At 48.6% G+C, this 16,297-nt stretch overlaps 1 protein-coding gene across 1 annotated transcript; it reads left to right on the top strand.

Moving 5' to 3' along the window:
• The first annotated feature begins 2,283 nt into the window (after positions 1–2,283).
• Positions 2,284–7,114, top strand: LOC124671620. Its single transcript, XM_047207972.1, has 6 exons — positions 2,284–2,667; positions 2,744–3,079; positions 3,665–3,723; positions 3,840–3,968; positions 4,691–4,826; positions 6,529–7,114. Exons 1-6 carry the CDS (start codon positions 2,299–2,301, stop codon positions 6,853–6,855), a joined length of 1,356 nt encoding a protein of 451 aa, XP_047063928.1. The 5' UTR covers positions 2,284–2,298; the 3' UTR covers positions 6,856–7,114.
• Positions 7,115–16,297: the final 9,183 nt, after the last annotated feature.

The raw sequence follows: 16,297 nt of genomic DNA, 5'->3' as shown, positions 1-16,297 counted from the left end.
GTTCATAAGAGACCACATACCACGGTACGAGTAAAGAGTACTTGTCGAGAGACGAGGTTGAACAAGGTATGGAGTAATACCGAAGATCAAACCTCGGACAAGTAAAATATCGCGTGACAAAAGGAATTGGTATCGTATGTGAATGGTTCATTCGATCACTAAGTCATCGTTGAATATGTGGGAGCCATTATGGATCTCCAGATCCCGCTATTGGTTATTGGTCGGAGTGAGTACTCAACCATGTCCGCATAGTTCACGAACCGTAGGGTGACACACTTAAAGTTGGATGTTGAAATGGTAGTACTTGAATATGGAATGGAGTTCGAATATTTGTTCGGAGTCCCGGATGAGATCCCGGACATCATGAGGAGTTCCGGAATGGTCCGGAGAATAAGATTCATATATAGGATGTCATTTTATGTGTATAAAATGTCGCGGAAGGTTCTATGGAAGGTTCTAGAATAGTCCGGAAGAAACCACCAAGGAAGGTGGAGTCCACATGGGACTCCACCTCCATGGCCGGCTAACCCTAGTGGGGGAGGAGTCCCAAGTGGACTCCCCCTTAGGGGGCCGGCCACCCCCCCATATGGGAGGTGGAACTCCCACCTTGGTGGGAGTCCTAGCTTGGGTAGGTTTCCCCACCATATGGAAGGTTTTTGGTTCGGGTCTTATTCGAAGACTTGAAGACCAACACTTGGGGTTCCACCTATATAATGAGGGGCCAAGGGGAGGGGGCCGGCCACCCAAGAACCACCAAGGTGGCCGCACCCCTTAGTGGCCGGCGCCCCCTCTCGCCAAACCCTAGCGGCCTCTCTCCTCCACCACATCCCGCACGCTTAGCGAAGCTCCGCCGGACTTCTCCACCACCACCGACACCACGCCGTCGTGCTGTCGGATTCAAGGGGAGCTACTACTTCCGCTGCCCGCTGGAACGGGGAGGTGGACGTCGTCTTCATCAACAACCGAACGTGTGACCGAGTACGGAGGTGCTGCCCGTTCGTGGCGCCGGAACCGATCGTGATCAAGATCTTCTACGCGCTTTTGCAAGCGGCAAGTGAACGTCTACCGCAAGCAACAAGAGCCTCATCTTGTAGGCTTTGGAATCTCTTCAAGGGTAAGACTCGATACCCCCTCGTTGCTACCGTCTTCTAGATTGCATCTTGGCTTGGATTGCGTGTTCGCGGTAGGAAATTTTTTGTTTTCTATGCAACGTTGTCCTACAGTTTCTTACTGAGGGAAACTTGCCGCTGTGCGCATCACACCTTCCTCTTGGGGTTCCCAACGGACGTGTCAATTACACGCATCACACCACCCTAAGATCTAGTTGTGTAGAATGTAACATGAAAGAGAACTAGATTAATTTGGGTGGGGAAAGTATGAAATGCCTTATGATCAAGGATCTTAAACCTGTTTTTGAGAGCATCGAATGACCTCTCAGTCATCACTCTAAGGCTAGAGTGTGTGAGATTGAAAAGTTACCTCCATGTGTTGTGAATCACTCGAAATCTCTTGTTATATCCAAGAACATGAAGAAAAAAACAACTTGCTCTTCGACACAGTTATTGATGATATCTTTAAGCAACCCCTAACTCGTAATGTCTGCACAACATGGTTAAAAGGGGCTCTTCTCATCCTAAGCATGTTGATAACTTTTACAGTGTTATTGTTGTAGATATAAGTGATTCTGGCTCTGGCGCTCAAACATGGGACCATATATGATGAATCGCCTAGAGGTTGCGAGGAATCGTTTTGTAGTGGATCAAAAGCATCCAAGAAAAGGGAGGAAAGAATTTGTTTTACAGTGGTGATGACCCACGTATTATAAAGGTAAAATCGAGCGTTTGTGGCGAGATAAGCAACCACCGATATTTACATCCATGAATGCAAGAAACGGGAACTTGGAGGGAAATCAGCTCACCCCCAACACGCCAACACGCCCTGCCCGTGCCCGTTCATGTGGCCGTGTGAATGGACATGGATAAAGTGAGGTGGAAGCTTCCAAGAAACTCCAGCAACTGTCATCTTCTACTCCTTCTCGGCGGTCCTTGGCCTCTCCCGCGGAGCGCAGCCGCGTTGAAAAAGTGAGATAAATTCCCACATAGTGCGCGCCCAGCGCATTGCATCTCACATCACTCACTGCTCCCCCGCCCACCCCACCACCGCTCCAGCTGCACCTCGTCGCCTCCGGAACAATCAAGGCAAGCAATCCAATTAAATACTACTCCGGAACAACGCCCACATCACCAGCAGCAGCACCAGCTACGCACCGGCGGAGCTCGCCACGGCGAGGCGGCGGCCATGTCGGTGTCGTGCGGCCTGGAGTGCGTGCTCTGCGTCGGCTGCGTGCGCTGGGCCTGGAAGCGCCTCACCTACATCGGCGCCTACGACAGCGAGACCTGGCCGCCCGCCGCCGCCGACGACTTCCACCCCGTCCCGCGCATCTGCCAGATCATCATGGCCATCAACGAGGACGACCTCGCCAACCCCAAGTTCGCGCCGCCCGGGCTCGGATACGCCGACATCGACGCCGCCGGCATCGTCAAGCGCACCACCTACGCCGACGTCGGCGCAGACTGCCCGCCCTACATCGTCTACGTCGACCGCCGCCACAACGAGGTCGTCCTCGCCGTCCGCGGCCTCAACCTCGTCCGCAACGCCGACTACCAGGTCCGCCCCGTCCCTCCCCTCCACCCCCAATCTCTCCCCCCGCAGGACGCGACTGACCCCGCCCGCGTGCCCGCAGGTCCTCATGGACAACAAGCTCGGCAAGCAGATGTTCGACGGCGGCTACGTGCACTACGGCCTGCTCAGGGCGGCGCAGTTCATCCTCGAGAAGGAGACGGACGCGCTGCGGGACCTGCTGCGCAAGCAAGGGCCCGGGTGCAGGCTCGTCTTCGCGGGCCACTCGCTCGGCTCCGGCATCGCTGCGCTCATGACCATACTCGTCGTCAACAACCGCAGGGCGTTCGACGATATTCCCAGGAGCCACATACGCTGCTACGCGCTCGCGCCCGCACGATGCATGTCGCTCAACCTCGCCGTCAAGTACGCAGACGTCATCTACTCCGTCGTGCTGCAGGTACGTACAACCGAATAGCGCCCGCCTGATGCGGTCAGATTATTTGCTTGGCCGCCGCCGAATTTTTTGACTAGTACTTTTTTTGTGATGAAAATGAAATTGGAATTGGTTGGGGTCAGACAGAGTAGGAGGCGCCATATCTGGTCAAATGTGCTTTGCGTGTGCCACGATTGGAATGCCTGTCAAGGTTGATTGTGCTGAACGTTAGGAATTTGGCAGCGCCAGTGGTGCTAGGAAGAAAAGGAATGTAGCTGATAGGATAAGAATATACAGTACAACGTCCTGTCCTACCCATATGAGGTTCAGCTTTGGGAAGCAATTGACCAACTTAACTGTTCTACATGTTGTTGGGTGAATTCGGTTCATTTCAACATGATAAGTTCTATTCGCTAGAAGCTGTATTTCTGGAAAAAAAACCTTAGATATTGCACCTGACTATGCAGTATTTGTGGTGCTTGAACTTGTGCAACTGCTATATGAACACAACTGTTCCTATCTTCTATGTAATCTTGAAGTTGCCATCTGTGGCACTAATTGCATGTATATCATCTGAATTTCATTCTCTAACTACACGGTGTCTGCCAGGATGATTTTTTGCCAAGGACGCCAACACCATTGGAATACATATTTGGGTCTATATTCTGGTAAGTGGTAACGTATCCCCTGTTCACTTCACTTCATCCATGCCTGTTTGTTATGCTTTCCACCGGTACGAAAATGTATGCAATTGTTCTTTTTTAATTTATTATTCTTTTTACAGCCTGCCCTGCTTGATATTCCTCGTTTGCTTGAGAGATACATTTAAACAAGACAAGAAAAAGTTCAAAGATCCTAGAAGATTGTATGCTCCTGGCCGAATGTATCATATCGTTGAGAGGAAATTTTGCAGGTAACTAGTGCATTTGGATAGTCATTGCTACTCTAAGTTAAGTCATGTTGGTATGCTATAAACAGTAAACCTGTTATTCGTGTTTGTCTAGCACAAGGACATTTCTGGCCGTGTGCTGGTTATTCATAATTTCATACGTAAACCTTTTCATACTTTAGAAAAGGACTCCACATTATCATGGTTTGTGCGAAAAGCAAACAACAAAGCTTCAACACGTTTGTCCTTTCAGAGGAAGGAAGCTCTAGCCATCGACAGTGATGTCCTCTGCTGTGTATGGCGTGTATTTCAAAAGAAAATCAATACAATATAGAAACTGACCGGTGTTTGTTTGGAATAAGCAAACTAAGATTTTCCTCAAACTCCTTTTGTGTAGCTTTACAGGCAGTGAAAATAATTTAGCATACTCTGAATCTAGGCGGAGAAAGGTATCGAATACTATAACATTTCAAAACTTACATGTAAAAACTGACCATCTTTCTCATCACATCCGCTAGGGATAATCAGTTGCGGAAACTTATTCATGAAGGGTCTCTCTGATTGAATGGATGCCCATAATGTGTAATCAAGTACATAGCCTGTAATACATGCATGTCTTTAGTCTTTCTTTTTTTGCGGGGATTGAGTCTTTATATTTGAAGATTATACTATGCAGCAAGCTCAGAAATAGATCTCTAAGGGCTACACATCGAGAATATATTAACACAGCTACTGCTCATTTGTAGATGTGGAAGATACCCACCTGAGGTGAGAACTGCTATTCCGGTGGAAGGACGGTTTGAGCATGTTGTGTTATCATGCAGTACAACTTCCGATCATGCGCTTGCTTGGATTGAGCGGGAATCAATAAAGGCTTTAGAGGTACGTCATAGCTTGTGAACAGCAACCACCATATTAAAGCCATAATGTTTTGGTTGCTAAATCTGTTTCTTATTATTATTTTTCTTATGCTTGCATTTCGGTGTGATGATTTGTGTAATGCAATATTAGTATGCGAGTAGGTATACTCGAAATGGGGACATAATTGGTAATATTGCGAACAACCTTTCTGTGGACCTGTCCTAAATTATTGTCTTCAATGACCTTGAGCCACCAGTCTACTATTCACTCAAAGCCCAGACCCCATGCGGGATTAGGTGCGCATGCTTAACACCTGAATTGGGCTTTCGTCCTAGCTCAGTACACAACAGTTAACTACGTATTAATATATGTTTTGGGTTAACATGCATTATGTGTCAGCGTAAGTTGTAAGCTGTAACCTACATTTAAGCTGCCAATGTCGGACTAAGGGGCGATCTGTTACAATTCTAGGCTTGTACTACCTCTGGGCTTAAAAAATTGACGCATCCACCTGCCAAAAACTTGCACGCGCAGACCTTCCTCTGCGTCGATTAAATCCGACCGGAGGGAGTAGCAGGACTGTTTTGGAAGGCAGCAGGATTTTAGGTAATAGTTTGCTCATTGTTTACCAAGTAGCATCAATTAAATTTTCATATACAAAAATAATGCACATTTAATTTACGGCTTGATCTTCCTGGCCTATGAAAATGACAGTACTCCGTACAAAAATAACTGAAATAGGAATTTATGGATTTCTGAGGGTTGTAAGTTTTGATTAGTAAACTTGGAGTTGGGTGTTCTATTTTTGGAGCCCAGTGTCTGAATTAGTAAACTTGAAGTTGAGGATACATGCTTGAGATCCTTCCAAGATAATCAGATACAATCCAGGCCAACCCCTCTAAAATTTTGGATAGAAAATGTAAAACAAAATTTTGGTTGGCCATGTGTACTGCCAACAAATTGCATTACAAGTGACCAAATGGGCATGTCAATTCCCAAAAACGTCCAAACAAAGGTCAAATATTTAGACATAACAAAAAAATTGGCAGGGCGGAGATAAAAACCAAACAGCTACCTTATCTTTTTTTTTTTTACTACCTCCGATCGTCTTCAATCGACGCGGGGGGTAGCCACGCGAACATACACTTAGGCACGGTTCTGCTTCTGCATCGATTAAACATGAGAGGAGGGATACTACTTTCTCTTCTGCGCACTTTGCTTCCCTAATTGATACGGGAAATGCAAACTAAATTTGATTAAACATTATGTGTCATGTAGTGCATCATAATCTAAGTTACTTCCTCCGTTTCTAAATATAAGATATTTTGGCAAGCAAAATTGACGTTTGCCAAAAGGTCTTGTATTTAGGATCAGAAGAAGTATCTGTGTAGCGTAGCACAATCTGAGACTACTTTTTGCTAGTACTAATAGACTTGGAATAAAAATGGAAGAATGGACCGAATTGTTCAGGTACGCTCCCTTCAAGCGAACATGGAAAAGCTCCTATAAGCAACACTAACGATGTCTGTTAGCATGTCAAATTTCCTTGGGTTTTCTCGCTAGTTCCCATTGGGTAAATCTTAAGAGACTGCAGATTAGTATATATGGTTTGCTGGAACTGATAGTTGCAGCACTGATTTGTACCGTTCCGGAGTCATATTATCTGTTTTTTTCGCGGGGATATTATCTGTTTATTGATGACTATAGCTACGTGTCTGTGCAGCTAATGAAGGAAAACGGGAATGCAACGACTCCACCTGCTCAACAGAAGATGGAGAAGTTGCATAGTTTTCAGGAAGAACACAAGAGTGCGCTCGAGAGAGCAAAAACCTTGGAGGTTCCTCACGCGATAGACATTTCCGAAGAGGAAAACCATGTGGGTGTTTGCCCTGCCCCATCCTCCGATACTCACAGCGAGACGACATCAGAAGCTAAATCTGCAGGAAGAACCAGCTGGGATGAGCTAGTGGACAAACTTTTCACGAGGGATGAAGATGGGAAGCTTATTGTGAACAGGGACATGGTGGCGAAGGAAGTTGTTGTCGAGTAATGACGGCCCCAAGCTTTTTAGACTATTTTTGTAACACCGTAATCCACCCTTCGCTAGCTGTATACATGAGTGCATAGTGGGAATCTTGTTTTTACCCTCTCAGGAATTTTGTTTTTGAGAGCGAGCCATTTCTCTGGCAGAGGAAATCGGTCGCAGATGCCTAGCGCCAAGGGCTGTCTTTGTGTATAGATAGATATCATCTGTGTATTCTTGACTCTGAAAGGTCTTGCGCGTCGATTAATATGAGTATATTGTAGTATATCGTTGCTAGGAAAAAAAAAGTAGGATTTTGTTAGGTTTTTTGTACTTTGGTGATCCATTCCAGCTTTTTATTCATAAATGATAAGTTTATTCTTGTAAAATTGTATCTTGGATTTTAGATCCAGATGTCCGCAGAAGTGATGTGGAAATCGTTGAACAGAAATGGGTCAACTTGGGAAGGAAATTCGTGAAGACCTCCATCAGGCCATTACGAAGAATAGATATCACAAGCTTGGTAAGCAAATTCAACGAGATCACAAGATTTCCACATCACTTGTGCAGAAATCACAAGCTTGGGAAGGAAATTCAGAGACACGTTAAGAAGAAACTATACTCACTCCAGGTCATGGAGTGGTGTTTTGGGTCATAGTACCATATGTTTCCTTTATTTTGGAACACACCTTAGACACATTTTGAAATGTTAAAAAAATTGGAACAAAAAATTCGCATGTACATCTTCATGTGCTAGGCGTTGATAAGTCATTTCACGAAAAAATCAACTTATCATGTGACATGTAGAAAAGACAAAATTAAGTGCTAAAAATAAGGCTCAAAGGATAAATTTTCTTATTTTTAATAGATCACAAAAAATAATTTTTTTTAAGAAACTTGATGAACTCACGTGCATTATTCTAAAGATGTACATGTAGAATTTTTTGTCAATTTTTTTTAACAGTTCTAAATATGTTCTAACTGGGAGCCGAATTGAATTTCCGACTCACGAGCTTCTACTAGCATCGGTATAGTATAATTTGGAACAGTCAAAACACTGCCTTAACCGTTTTTTTTGCTTCCAATGAGATTTAACTAACCACATCCTTTTACCTCCAAATGCGATTGATCGGCAAAACTGAAGTAACACCATGATATGCATTGGCTCTACCGACAGTTTGTGTACACTACGATGACCACGATGATAGTATGGGTACAAAGCATGAAGCTGGGAAAAGAGCAATCACTAGTTAAGCATCCCTAACAGAGCCCGTAAACGTCGCCGGTGACAAGGTATCAACTTGTCAATATCTACAAGTTGTAGACTAGGGTTTCGTGGAAAGTAGAGGGCAAGTAGATCTCGAAGATTTCAGCCGAAAAGGTACTCGACTGCTAGAAAACTAGGGTTGTATTGACAATGAAATCAATCCTTTCCCCCTCCCTCGACTCCCCCTTATATAGGAGGCGGAACCGACGGTTTCGTGATGTACAAGTTACAAACAGCGGGAGACTCTTTGAGTTCGGCCCGTATAGTTACAAGTCTTTATTCCTAATACAACTCTATCTTCCATATCGGCACCTTATTGGGCTTCCGGGCTTTGTATTCTTCGAGTCATGGGCCTTCAGTAAACCCCGGGTACCTTCTTCAACAGGCCCATTGGGAAAGCCTATGTCAGTAGCCCCCGAGATTTTGCTTGAATCGGAGAATCGAGTAAAATCTCCATCATTATAATTAACACATAATTTCTTCGATGCACTAAACATTTTTCATAAAATAGTCATATATTGCACAGGGATAATGGTAAATGGGGCTGGTTCATCTGACGGATCAGGTACCAGTTAACTGCTCTCGTGACAATCTTGCAAAAACCTACTTCAAGGTCAAGTCCCTGGACTCGACCCCGGTATACTGGCGTAATTCGACATGTGTTGCTTAAGGTCTTACCATATGCCGAACTCCAGTCATATTTTATCGGGTACCTAACGCGTCCGTTAGGATTTTTTTCGCATCTGTTGATACGGAAAAAAGTAGCAGAGCATTCATGTGCGATACCACGCCACGCAGGATGGATCCCGTGGTCTTACCTTCGTAAAGTATTACAGCATTTAGAGATTATTCGCGACGGACGCGCTCTGAGAATATATTGTCGAATGCCCTTTTCGAGTGCTGGAATGGCATATTTACTCGAGTCATGTGATGACTTGTTATGTTGACTTCCCGATGGGAGTATATGAAGAGTTATGTTTTAACTCCAATATGCTCAATTTGACTCCTTATATTTCATCGGGTACGCGACTAGCGTTCCCGATGCGAGTAGCCCCTGAGGCTACAGCCAAGTGCTCACACTTGGTTGTAGGCTCACCGTTTTTGCTGTCTTGTTGCTATATGATCAGCTTCCCATATTTTTCGTTTTTATCGGGTGCGCGATCCGCGCTCCCGATGGGAGTAGCCCCCGAGGCTACAGTCGAGTATTTATACTTGGTTGTAGGCTCAACTTTTTGTCTTCCTTGAATCAATTTTATGTACTTGATTTTCACATTATCCTCTTATGATAAGCGAAAATAAACTTCTGATAAGAGTAGCCCCCGAGCATTTGAACAAATACTTGTATTTTGATCAAAGGCTCCCGAATTTGTTTTATTTGTATCACCGACATTTTTTCTGTCACTATTTTGAAAGAAACCCAGTCGCCATTTCCCTGCAGCGACGTCAATGCTGACGATGGCCACGATCTTCACATTGGAAAGGCGCGAGTCCCGTCACTTCGCTGACATGTGGGTCCAAAACTCTACGTCGTTGACACGTTGCATAAGTGGGGGACTGTTGACGTCAGAAACCCCCTGGCGGGCAGAGACGGGCAACACAGTAGAGCCGGGAACAACTAGGGCTGCGGCTGGCCCCAGTCCCTCAGAGCGACGGCCCGCAAAGCCTCCTGATCGCACGTCCGATGCTATCGCAAGGGCGTGCCACCTGACCTATACCTGGTCGAGAAGGTGTGGATGATGCCTCGCTTAGTTTCCTGCATGGCATACACGTAAACATTAAATACGAGCCTCGATCGGCTCTCGAGGTTATCCTGTGAATCGGCTCAAAGAGCCGATCCACCCATGATTCGAACGAGGTGTCCGAATATATGGTGGTCCTGCTTGATCAAGATAAAACTAATGAGATCTACGACGATTTAGGGTTTTCACCGCATAATCGGATCATCCTACTCACGATTGGGCCTCGCGCTCGCGCACGGTGGCCGTAAGCCGATCCTAGACAGGGCCTAAAAACCAACACGAGGTTGATCCCCGGAACATCCTTTCTAGGGCTAGCAAACGTCACCCTACACGCCGCTGGATCCTCCAACCCTTTGTAAGGCCTAACTATTGCGGATGTTAAACTAATCCTTGATGAAACAAGGAGCAATCGTAACGGATCAGATCTACTAAACTATGATCAAGCGGGTGCCGCCCCTACACCTAAGATAGGTGTAAGGGCGGCTAGATGTGCAAGGGTTGCATAACGAAAGCATGTAATTCGAAGAACAATGCTAACCCTAACACATCTAAGATAACTATGTTGCTCGCCATCAAAAAGGCGTCGGCACGAGCAACGCATGAACAACGTGGGCAGGCTTGTGCTGCCTAGATCGCAAGATGCGATCTAGGCAGCATGGTGCTTACCGGAGAAACCCTCGAGACGAAGGAGTTGGCGATGCGCCGAGATTTGTTTGTGTTGAACGTTGGTTGTTGTTTATTCTATAAACCCTAGATACATATTTATAGTCCAGCGGACTTTCTAACGTGGGAGATCCCCACCGTATACGAGACAAACTCTAACTTTTAATCTAGATACAATCTACTGTAACTAAAGATACACGGGCAATCTAGCCTGAATTCTCCGTGCAAGGCCGCTTCAGAAATCTTCCACGTGTAATCTTCCAAGCCCATCCTGATCGCGGCCCACCTCCTGATTTAGCCAAAATCTGGTGATAACACATGCCTCCTGGTTTTGGAAATGACATTTCCAAAATCATTATGCTCTTCTTTCGTCGGGTCATGTCGTGGCAGAGCAGAACTGCCGTAGAATCTTCCATCATTACGCCTCGCCTCCTGGGCTTCTCTGTATGAATTGACAATTTCGGCATCACGTCCTCGAGAACCGTCATAGCATTAAATCTCCACTACACTCTCTTCATTTATCTGTGCCAAACGGTTCACCACTCCATCCCCTTGCTCTGCTCTGTTCACCAAACCAAAAAACCCTCTTCCCCTGCAGCCATGTCTTCCTCTTCCTCCTCCGCTTCGGGCCTCTCTCTCCAATCATCGCCGAAGCACAAGGAAGAGGACGATCCCCGCTCCGGGGCGAACCCCATCTCCTCTGACAAGGAGAAGAAAGAAGGAGAAGCGGAGAGGACCAAGGCCTCCCCCTCCGCCAGGCTTCCGCCGAAGAAGCGCTCCCGCATGTGGGCGGATAGCGAGGACGACGATGACGGCGAGGAAGAAGAAGATGAGGAGGAGGAAGCTCCTCCTCCGCTGGGTATCCTCCAACGAAGCGCTTCCGCAGCTGGGCGGATAGCGAGGATGATGATGATGACGAGGAGGAGGAGGAAGCTCCAGCCGACGGCTGGGGCAGCAGCGGCGAGGAGCTTCTCGGGAGCAGCGCCGACGACCTCGACGACGGCGATGATGAGGACAGCGACGACTAGTAGAGTAGGACTAGCGTAGCGAGTGCACTAGGCACCGGATCCCTCTTTTGAGAGCCATCGGCTCTTCTTGTAAAGCCGCTCCTTTGAATTAATGAGAATTGTTCTTTCAATTTCTCCTTCCATTAATCCAATTTCCATCCTTCCGCTTGCCACACCAAGACCGATAGCAACGAATCAGATCATTATTGTTTTTTCTGACCGTGGTATTTTGCAGTCCCGCAGCCGATGACTGTTCATCGGCTAATTTGAGAAACCAGTCTCCTTCCTTTTCTTGCAGCACCAACGCGGTCCAAACCTCGTACAAGACGACAGCTTTCCCTTCCCAGCTCCTTCCTGAGAAGATCATGATGCAGTGTCGGCCAATGCAACTCCAATTGGCTCTCAAAAATAGCACCTCCCAAGTTAGTGGCCCTCCGAGCCTTAGTCAAGGCGAGAAAGGTAGCGAAATAGCCAATCATGTCGCCATTGACCTCACGTCACAATGCATAGCCAGCCGATCCCAACAAAATCGGCTCCCCAGAGCAGAGAACCTTCAGGGTGAGCTACCCCCCGAGCTTCTTCAGTGTACCCCTTGCGCCTTGTTGATTAGATCGGCTCCTTTCCTTCGGTGGATCTGAGGCGACCCACCCTTGGCCTGATCTGCGCATCCATGCTGCTCTCGGCATTGTTCTTGAAGAGAAGATCCGAGCAATTGAACCATTGAACCACTCCATTGAGGAGTTCTCCCATCATAGTCTCTCTTCGTGGTCCATGGCCATGCATCGGCTTTTATATCCTTAAGTCGATGTCTGCTGCATCGGCTGTGCTCAAAAATTTGCGAATTTTCGGCCGATTTATGTATCGGCCCCCATATTTCGATACCCATCACCAAAGGATGAGACGCTTCTACTGCATATCCTCGTGTTTTATCCACCTGGGTGCCCCCCGAGCCGATTCTGTCAAGAGAATTGATGGTATCGGCTCTGTTGGATTACATGTTGAACCCAGGCAGAATGAATGGTGAGGATAATTTTGGCCGATTGCTGGAATCGGCCTCCACGTTGCTTGCTCGGTGAAGGTTTTGTGAGGTCCCTTCATAAAGTTTTTGGGGCCGATCACAAGGATTAGCCTCGCCACGTTTGCTCATTGACGTGCTCTTGTTACTCGTTCAGGCCGGTAGATAAAGCCAGCCCAATCTCTAATTTTATCATGTTGGTGCGCTTGCTGTCGTCCGCCTTGAGTGCATCGTATAATCGTGGAGCACTAAGCTTCGTCGGAAGAACGAGCACCATGTTTGTGCCAGCCGATGTTTCATCATCGGCTTTCCGTGCTTGGGGCGCCACTCCATTTTCCGTGGACGACCCTCTTCATCCAGGGTTCGCCTGAACCTTCGCAGCCGCATCAGGCCTTGGTTTCCTCAATGTGTGCAAGTATAACCTCTCGGCTTCCTCCGGGCCGCGCAATCGCTGAACCCCGCGTTTCCGGGAACGGCCGAGTCCATCGGGGCACCACCTTGGCCGGTGGTACTGTCTTCTTCTTCTCCCTCGTCTTCCGAATCTTCGAGATCTTTCAACCGAGGGGACTCAGCTCGTTTGCTTTGTGGCGGGAGAGGCCCTAGGCGCTTGAATACGGACACGTTGGCTGCCTCCTTTTTCTTCTGGTTGCATTCTGGGCAATTGCCGATTGTGGGCAATCGGCTCATTCCCGAATCCCGGCAGTGTACCGAAGAAGGGACAGTCCCAGTGCCTATCCTCGTCGACTCGCTCCCCCAACTTGTCCTTGGCACGGCGCTCGCGCTCCTCCTCATCACGATCATGCCGACGACGTCTCCTGTCGTCCCTAGCCAGACGATCTTCTTCATCATCGCCGTTGTATCGCCGGCGTTGGTCATACTGACTCACATACTTGTTGAGGAGGTGATCAGAGAGAGGTCGTTGATACCTTATGTTTTTCACCTCTCCCTCTGTGACGTAGCGCTTGCCGTCTTGGCGGAGCCGATCGCGTGGAGCGGCTTCCTCCGTATCTTTGCTATGAGAGCAGCTGCCCTCATCTCCGTCCTTACCGCAGTGGTGTCCAGGTCCTACCATGTTGATATTGCACGGGAAATCCGGCTGGCACCCTCCATGGTAAGTATACTCCACCATGTTTACGGCGGGGAAGGGGTGTGTGTCGACCTTCATGGCGTATTGGTTGAAAATCAACCGTCCGTTTTCTATCGCCATTTGGATCCGCTGCCGCCACACCCTGCAGTCGTTGGTGGTGTGGGTGAACGTGTTATGCCACTTGCAGTATGGCTTTCCGTTCAGCTCTTGCACCGTGGGGATCTTGTGGCCTTCGGGTACTTTTATATGCTTCTCCGTGAGTAAGAGATCAAAAATCTGCTCAGTCTTGGTCACGTCGAAGTCGAACCCTTTTGGAGGGCCTTGTGGCTTCACCCATTTGCAGGTCACGGGGCCTGTCGCTCGAGTCCATTCAGCCACTGCTACCTCTCGATCTCCCGCAGCACCTTCATCCTCGTCTGCCTCAACCAGGGTCACCGCACGCTTGAATTTGTCCTGGTAAACATCTGGGTGGCGCTGCTCATATGCTGACAGCTTCTGCACCATGTGCGCCAATGAAGGGTAGTCTGCTTGGGAGGCCACGTCCTTAATCGATGATGAGAGACCCACCACCGCCAACTCGACTGCCTCTTTTTCACTTACATGAGCCGAAAAGCATCGGTTCCTAATGGTCCTGAAGCGCTGGACGTATTCTGACACTGTCTCCCCGCGCTTCTGTCGTACTTGCGCTAGATCGGCAATACCAACATTGGAAGCCTCTGAGTGATACTGCTCATGGAACTGCTCTTCCAACTGCTTCCAAGTCCGGATGGAGTTCGGTGGCAGCGATGTGTACCACCCGAAAGCCGATCCTGTGAGGGATCGTGCGAAGAACCTCACACGCAACTCGTCTGATGCTGAGATCGTGCCCAGCTGTGCCAAATATCGGCTCACATGCTCGATGGAGCTGGAACCATCTGATCCACTAAACTTTGTGAAGTTCGGGAGCCGATATTTGGGTGGTAGCAGGATCAGTTCGTAGTCGTTGGGGTACGGCTTGGTGTAGCCGAACGTCTTCCTTTTCGGCATCATGCCGAACCGATCTTTCGAGATTGCACAAATCTGATCCGCCGTGATGGCTGAAGGTGTCGAACCCCGAAGATTCGCCGGGGTGGCATACTTAACCAGCCATGCTTGCTTTTCCGGTTCTAAGCCAACTGCAGGAGCTGGGCTGTGGAGGTTTGTCGGAGTGGCGTACTTAGCTAGCCACGTTTGCTTCTCAGGATCGGCTCCCAACGTTCCTCCTGCCGTTCCGCGAGGCCCCCGATGTTGCGGCCTGGTTCGAGAGTGCCCGTGTGTTGCGGTCCGGTACGTATGCGCACGCGTATCCGTGCGGGATCTCCTTGGGTGCCTCGGGTAGGAATTGGTAGTCACTAGGATCACCACCAATCTTGTAGACGACGTATGCCGATGAGTTCGGCAGTTCCGGTGCTGCCCATGCGAACGGGCTGGGGCTGGAGTGGCATCTCTCCTTTGAAAGTCCCCGCAGCTGGTCCCGACGGAGAATACCGGTGGCTCATGATTTCCCGGACCACGCGCAGAGCGACACGCTCCAAAGTGTTCACCGAGGCTCTCGCAGTGGCGGTGCAGCGAATGAGCCACCATGTAGTTGATTTCCGCCGCGGCGACCTGGTGCGTTCTTCTCGACGGGGCGGACAGGTCCACTCCATCGAGTGCGCCTTCAGGTGTGAAACCCTTCCACCCGACGCCATGGGAGCGGGTTCGGTGGAAAGAGCCGATGAGTTCGGCTTCGAGGGTTGCCTTGATCTCGTCATGTTTCTTCTTGAGCTCATCGGGCGGATCCTCGTACGTGACCGGAGTGTCTTCCGCCATCTCGGATGTAGCCGGCGATGTTGTGGATGTCGAAGGTAGTCCCACCGGGCGTGCCGAATGTGTTGACGTCGAAACCCCCCGGCGGGCAGAGACGGGCAACACAAGAGAGCCGGGAACAACTAGGGCTGCGGCTGGCCCCGGTCCCTCGCAGCGACGGCCCGCAAAGCCTCCCGGTCGCACGTCCGATGCTATCGCAAGGGCGTGCCACCCGACCTATACCTGGTCGGAAGGTGTGGATGATGCCTCGCTTAGTTTCCTGCATGGCATACACGTAAACATTAAATACGAGCCTCGATCGGCTCTCAGGTTATCCTGTGAATCGGCTCAAAGAGCCGATCCACCCATGATTCGAACGAGGTGTCCGAATATATGGTTGTCCTGCTTGATCAAGATAAAGCTAATGAGATCTACGACGATTTAGGGTTTTCACCGCATAATCGGATCATCCTACTCACGATTGGGCCTCGCGCTCGCGCACGGTGACCGTAAGCCGATCCTAGACAGGGCCTAAAAACCAACACGAGGTTGATCCCCGGAACATCCTTTCTAGGGCTAGCAAACGTCACCCTACACGCCGCTGGATCCTCCAACCCTTTGTAAGGCCTAACTATTGCGGATGTTAAACTAATCCTTGATGAAACAAGGAGCAATCGTAACGGATCAGATCTACTAAACTATGATCAAGCGGGTGCCGCCCCTACACCTAAGATAGGTGTAAGGGCGGCTAGATGTGCAAGGGTTGCATAACGAAAGCATGTAATTCGAAGAACAATGCTAACCCTAACACATCTAAGATAACTACGTTGCTCGCCATCAAAAAGGCTTCAGCACGAGCAACGCATGAACAACGTGGGCAGGCTT

Source organism: Lolium rigidum, chromosome 7 (genome assembly GCF_022539505.1).
Source record: "Lolium rigidum isolate FL_2022 chromosome 7, APGP_CSIRO_Lrig_0.1, whole genome shotgun sequence".
Lineage (NCBI taxonomy): Eukaryota > Viridiplantae > Streptophyta > Magnoliopsida > Poales > Poaceae > Lolium > Lolium rigidum.
This window is presented reverse-complemented; position numbering and strand designations above follow the sequence as displayed.

What these genes read in the sequence shown, in the direction of transcription:
- LOC124671620 (XM_047207972.1), top strand. Translation starts at nt 2,299, where the DNA reads ATGTCGGTGTCGTGCGGCCTGGAGTGCGTGCTCTGCGTCGGCTGCGTG. An exon ending in TCTACTCCGTCGTGCTGCAG is followed by an intron (nt 3,080 to 3,664) that starts GTACGTACAACC and finishes GGTGTCTGCCAG; the next exon opens with GATGATTTTTTGCCAAGGAC. An exon ending in AATCAATAAAGGCTTTAGAG is followed by an intron (nt 4,827 to 6,528) that starts GTACGTCATAGC and finishes GTGTCTGTGCAG; the next exon opens with CTAATGAAGGAAAACGGGAA.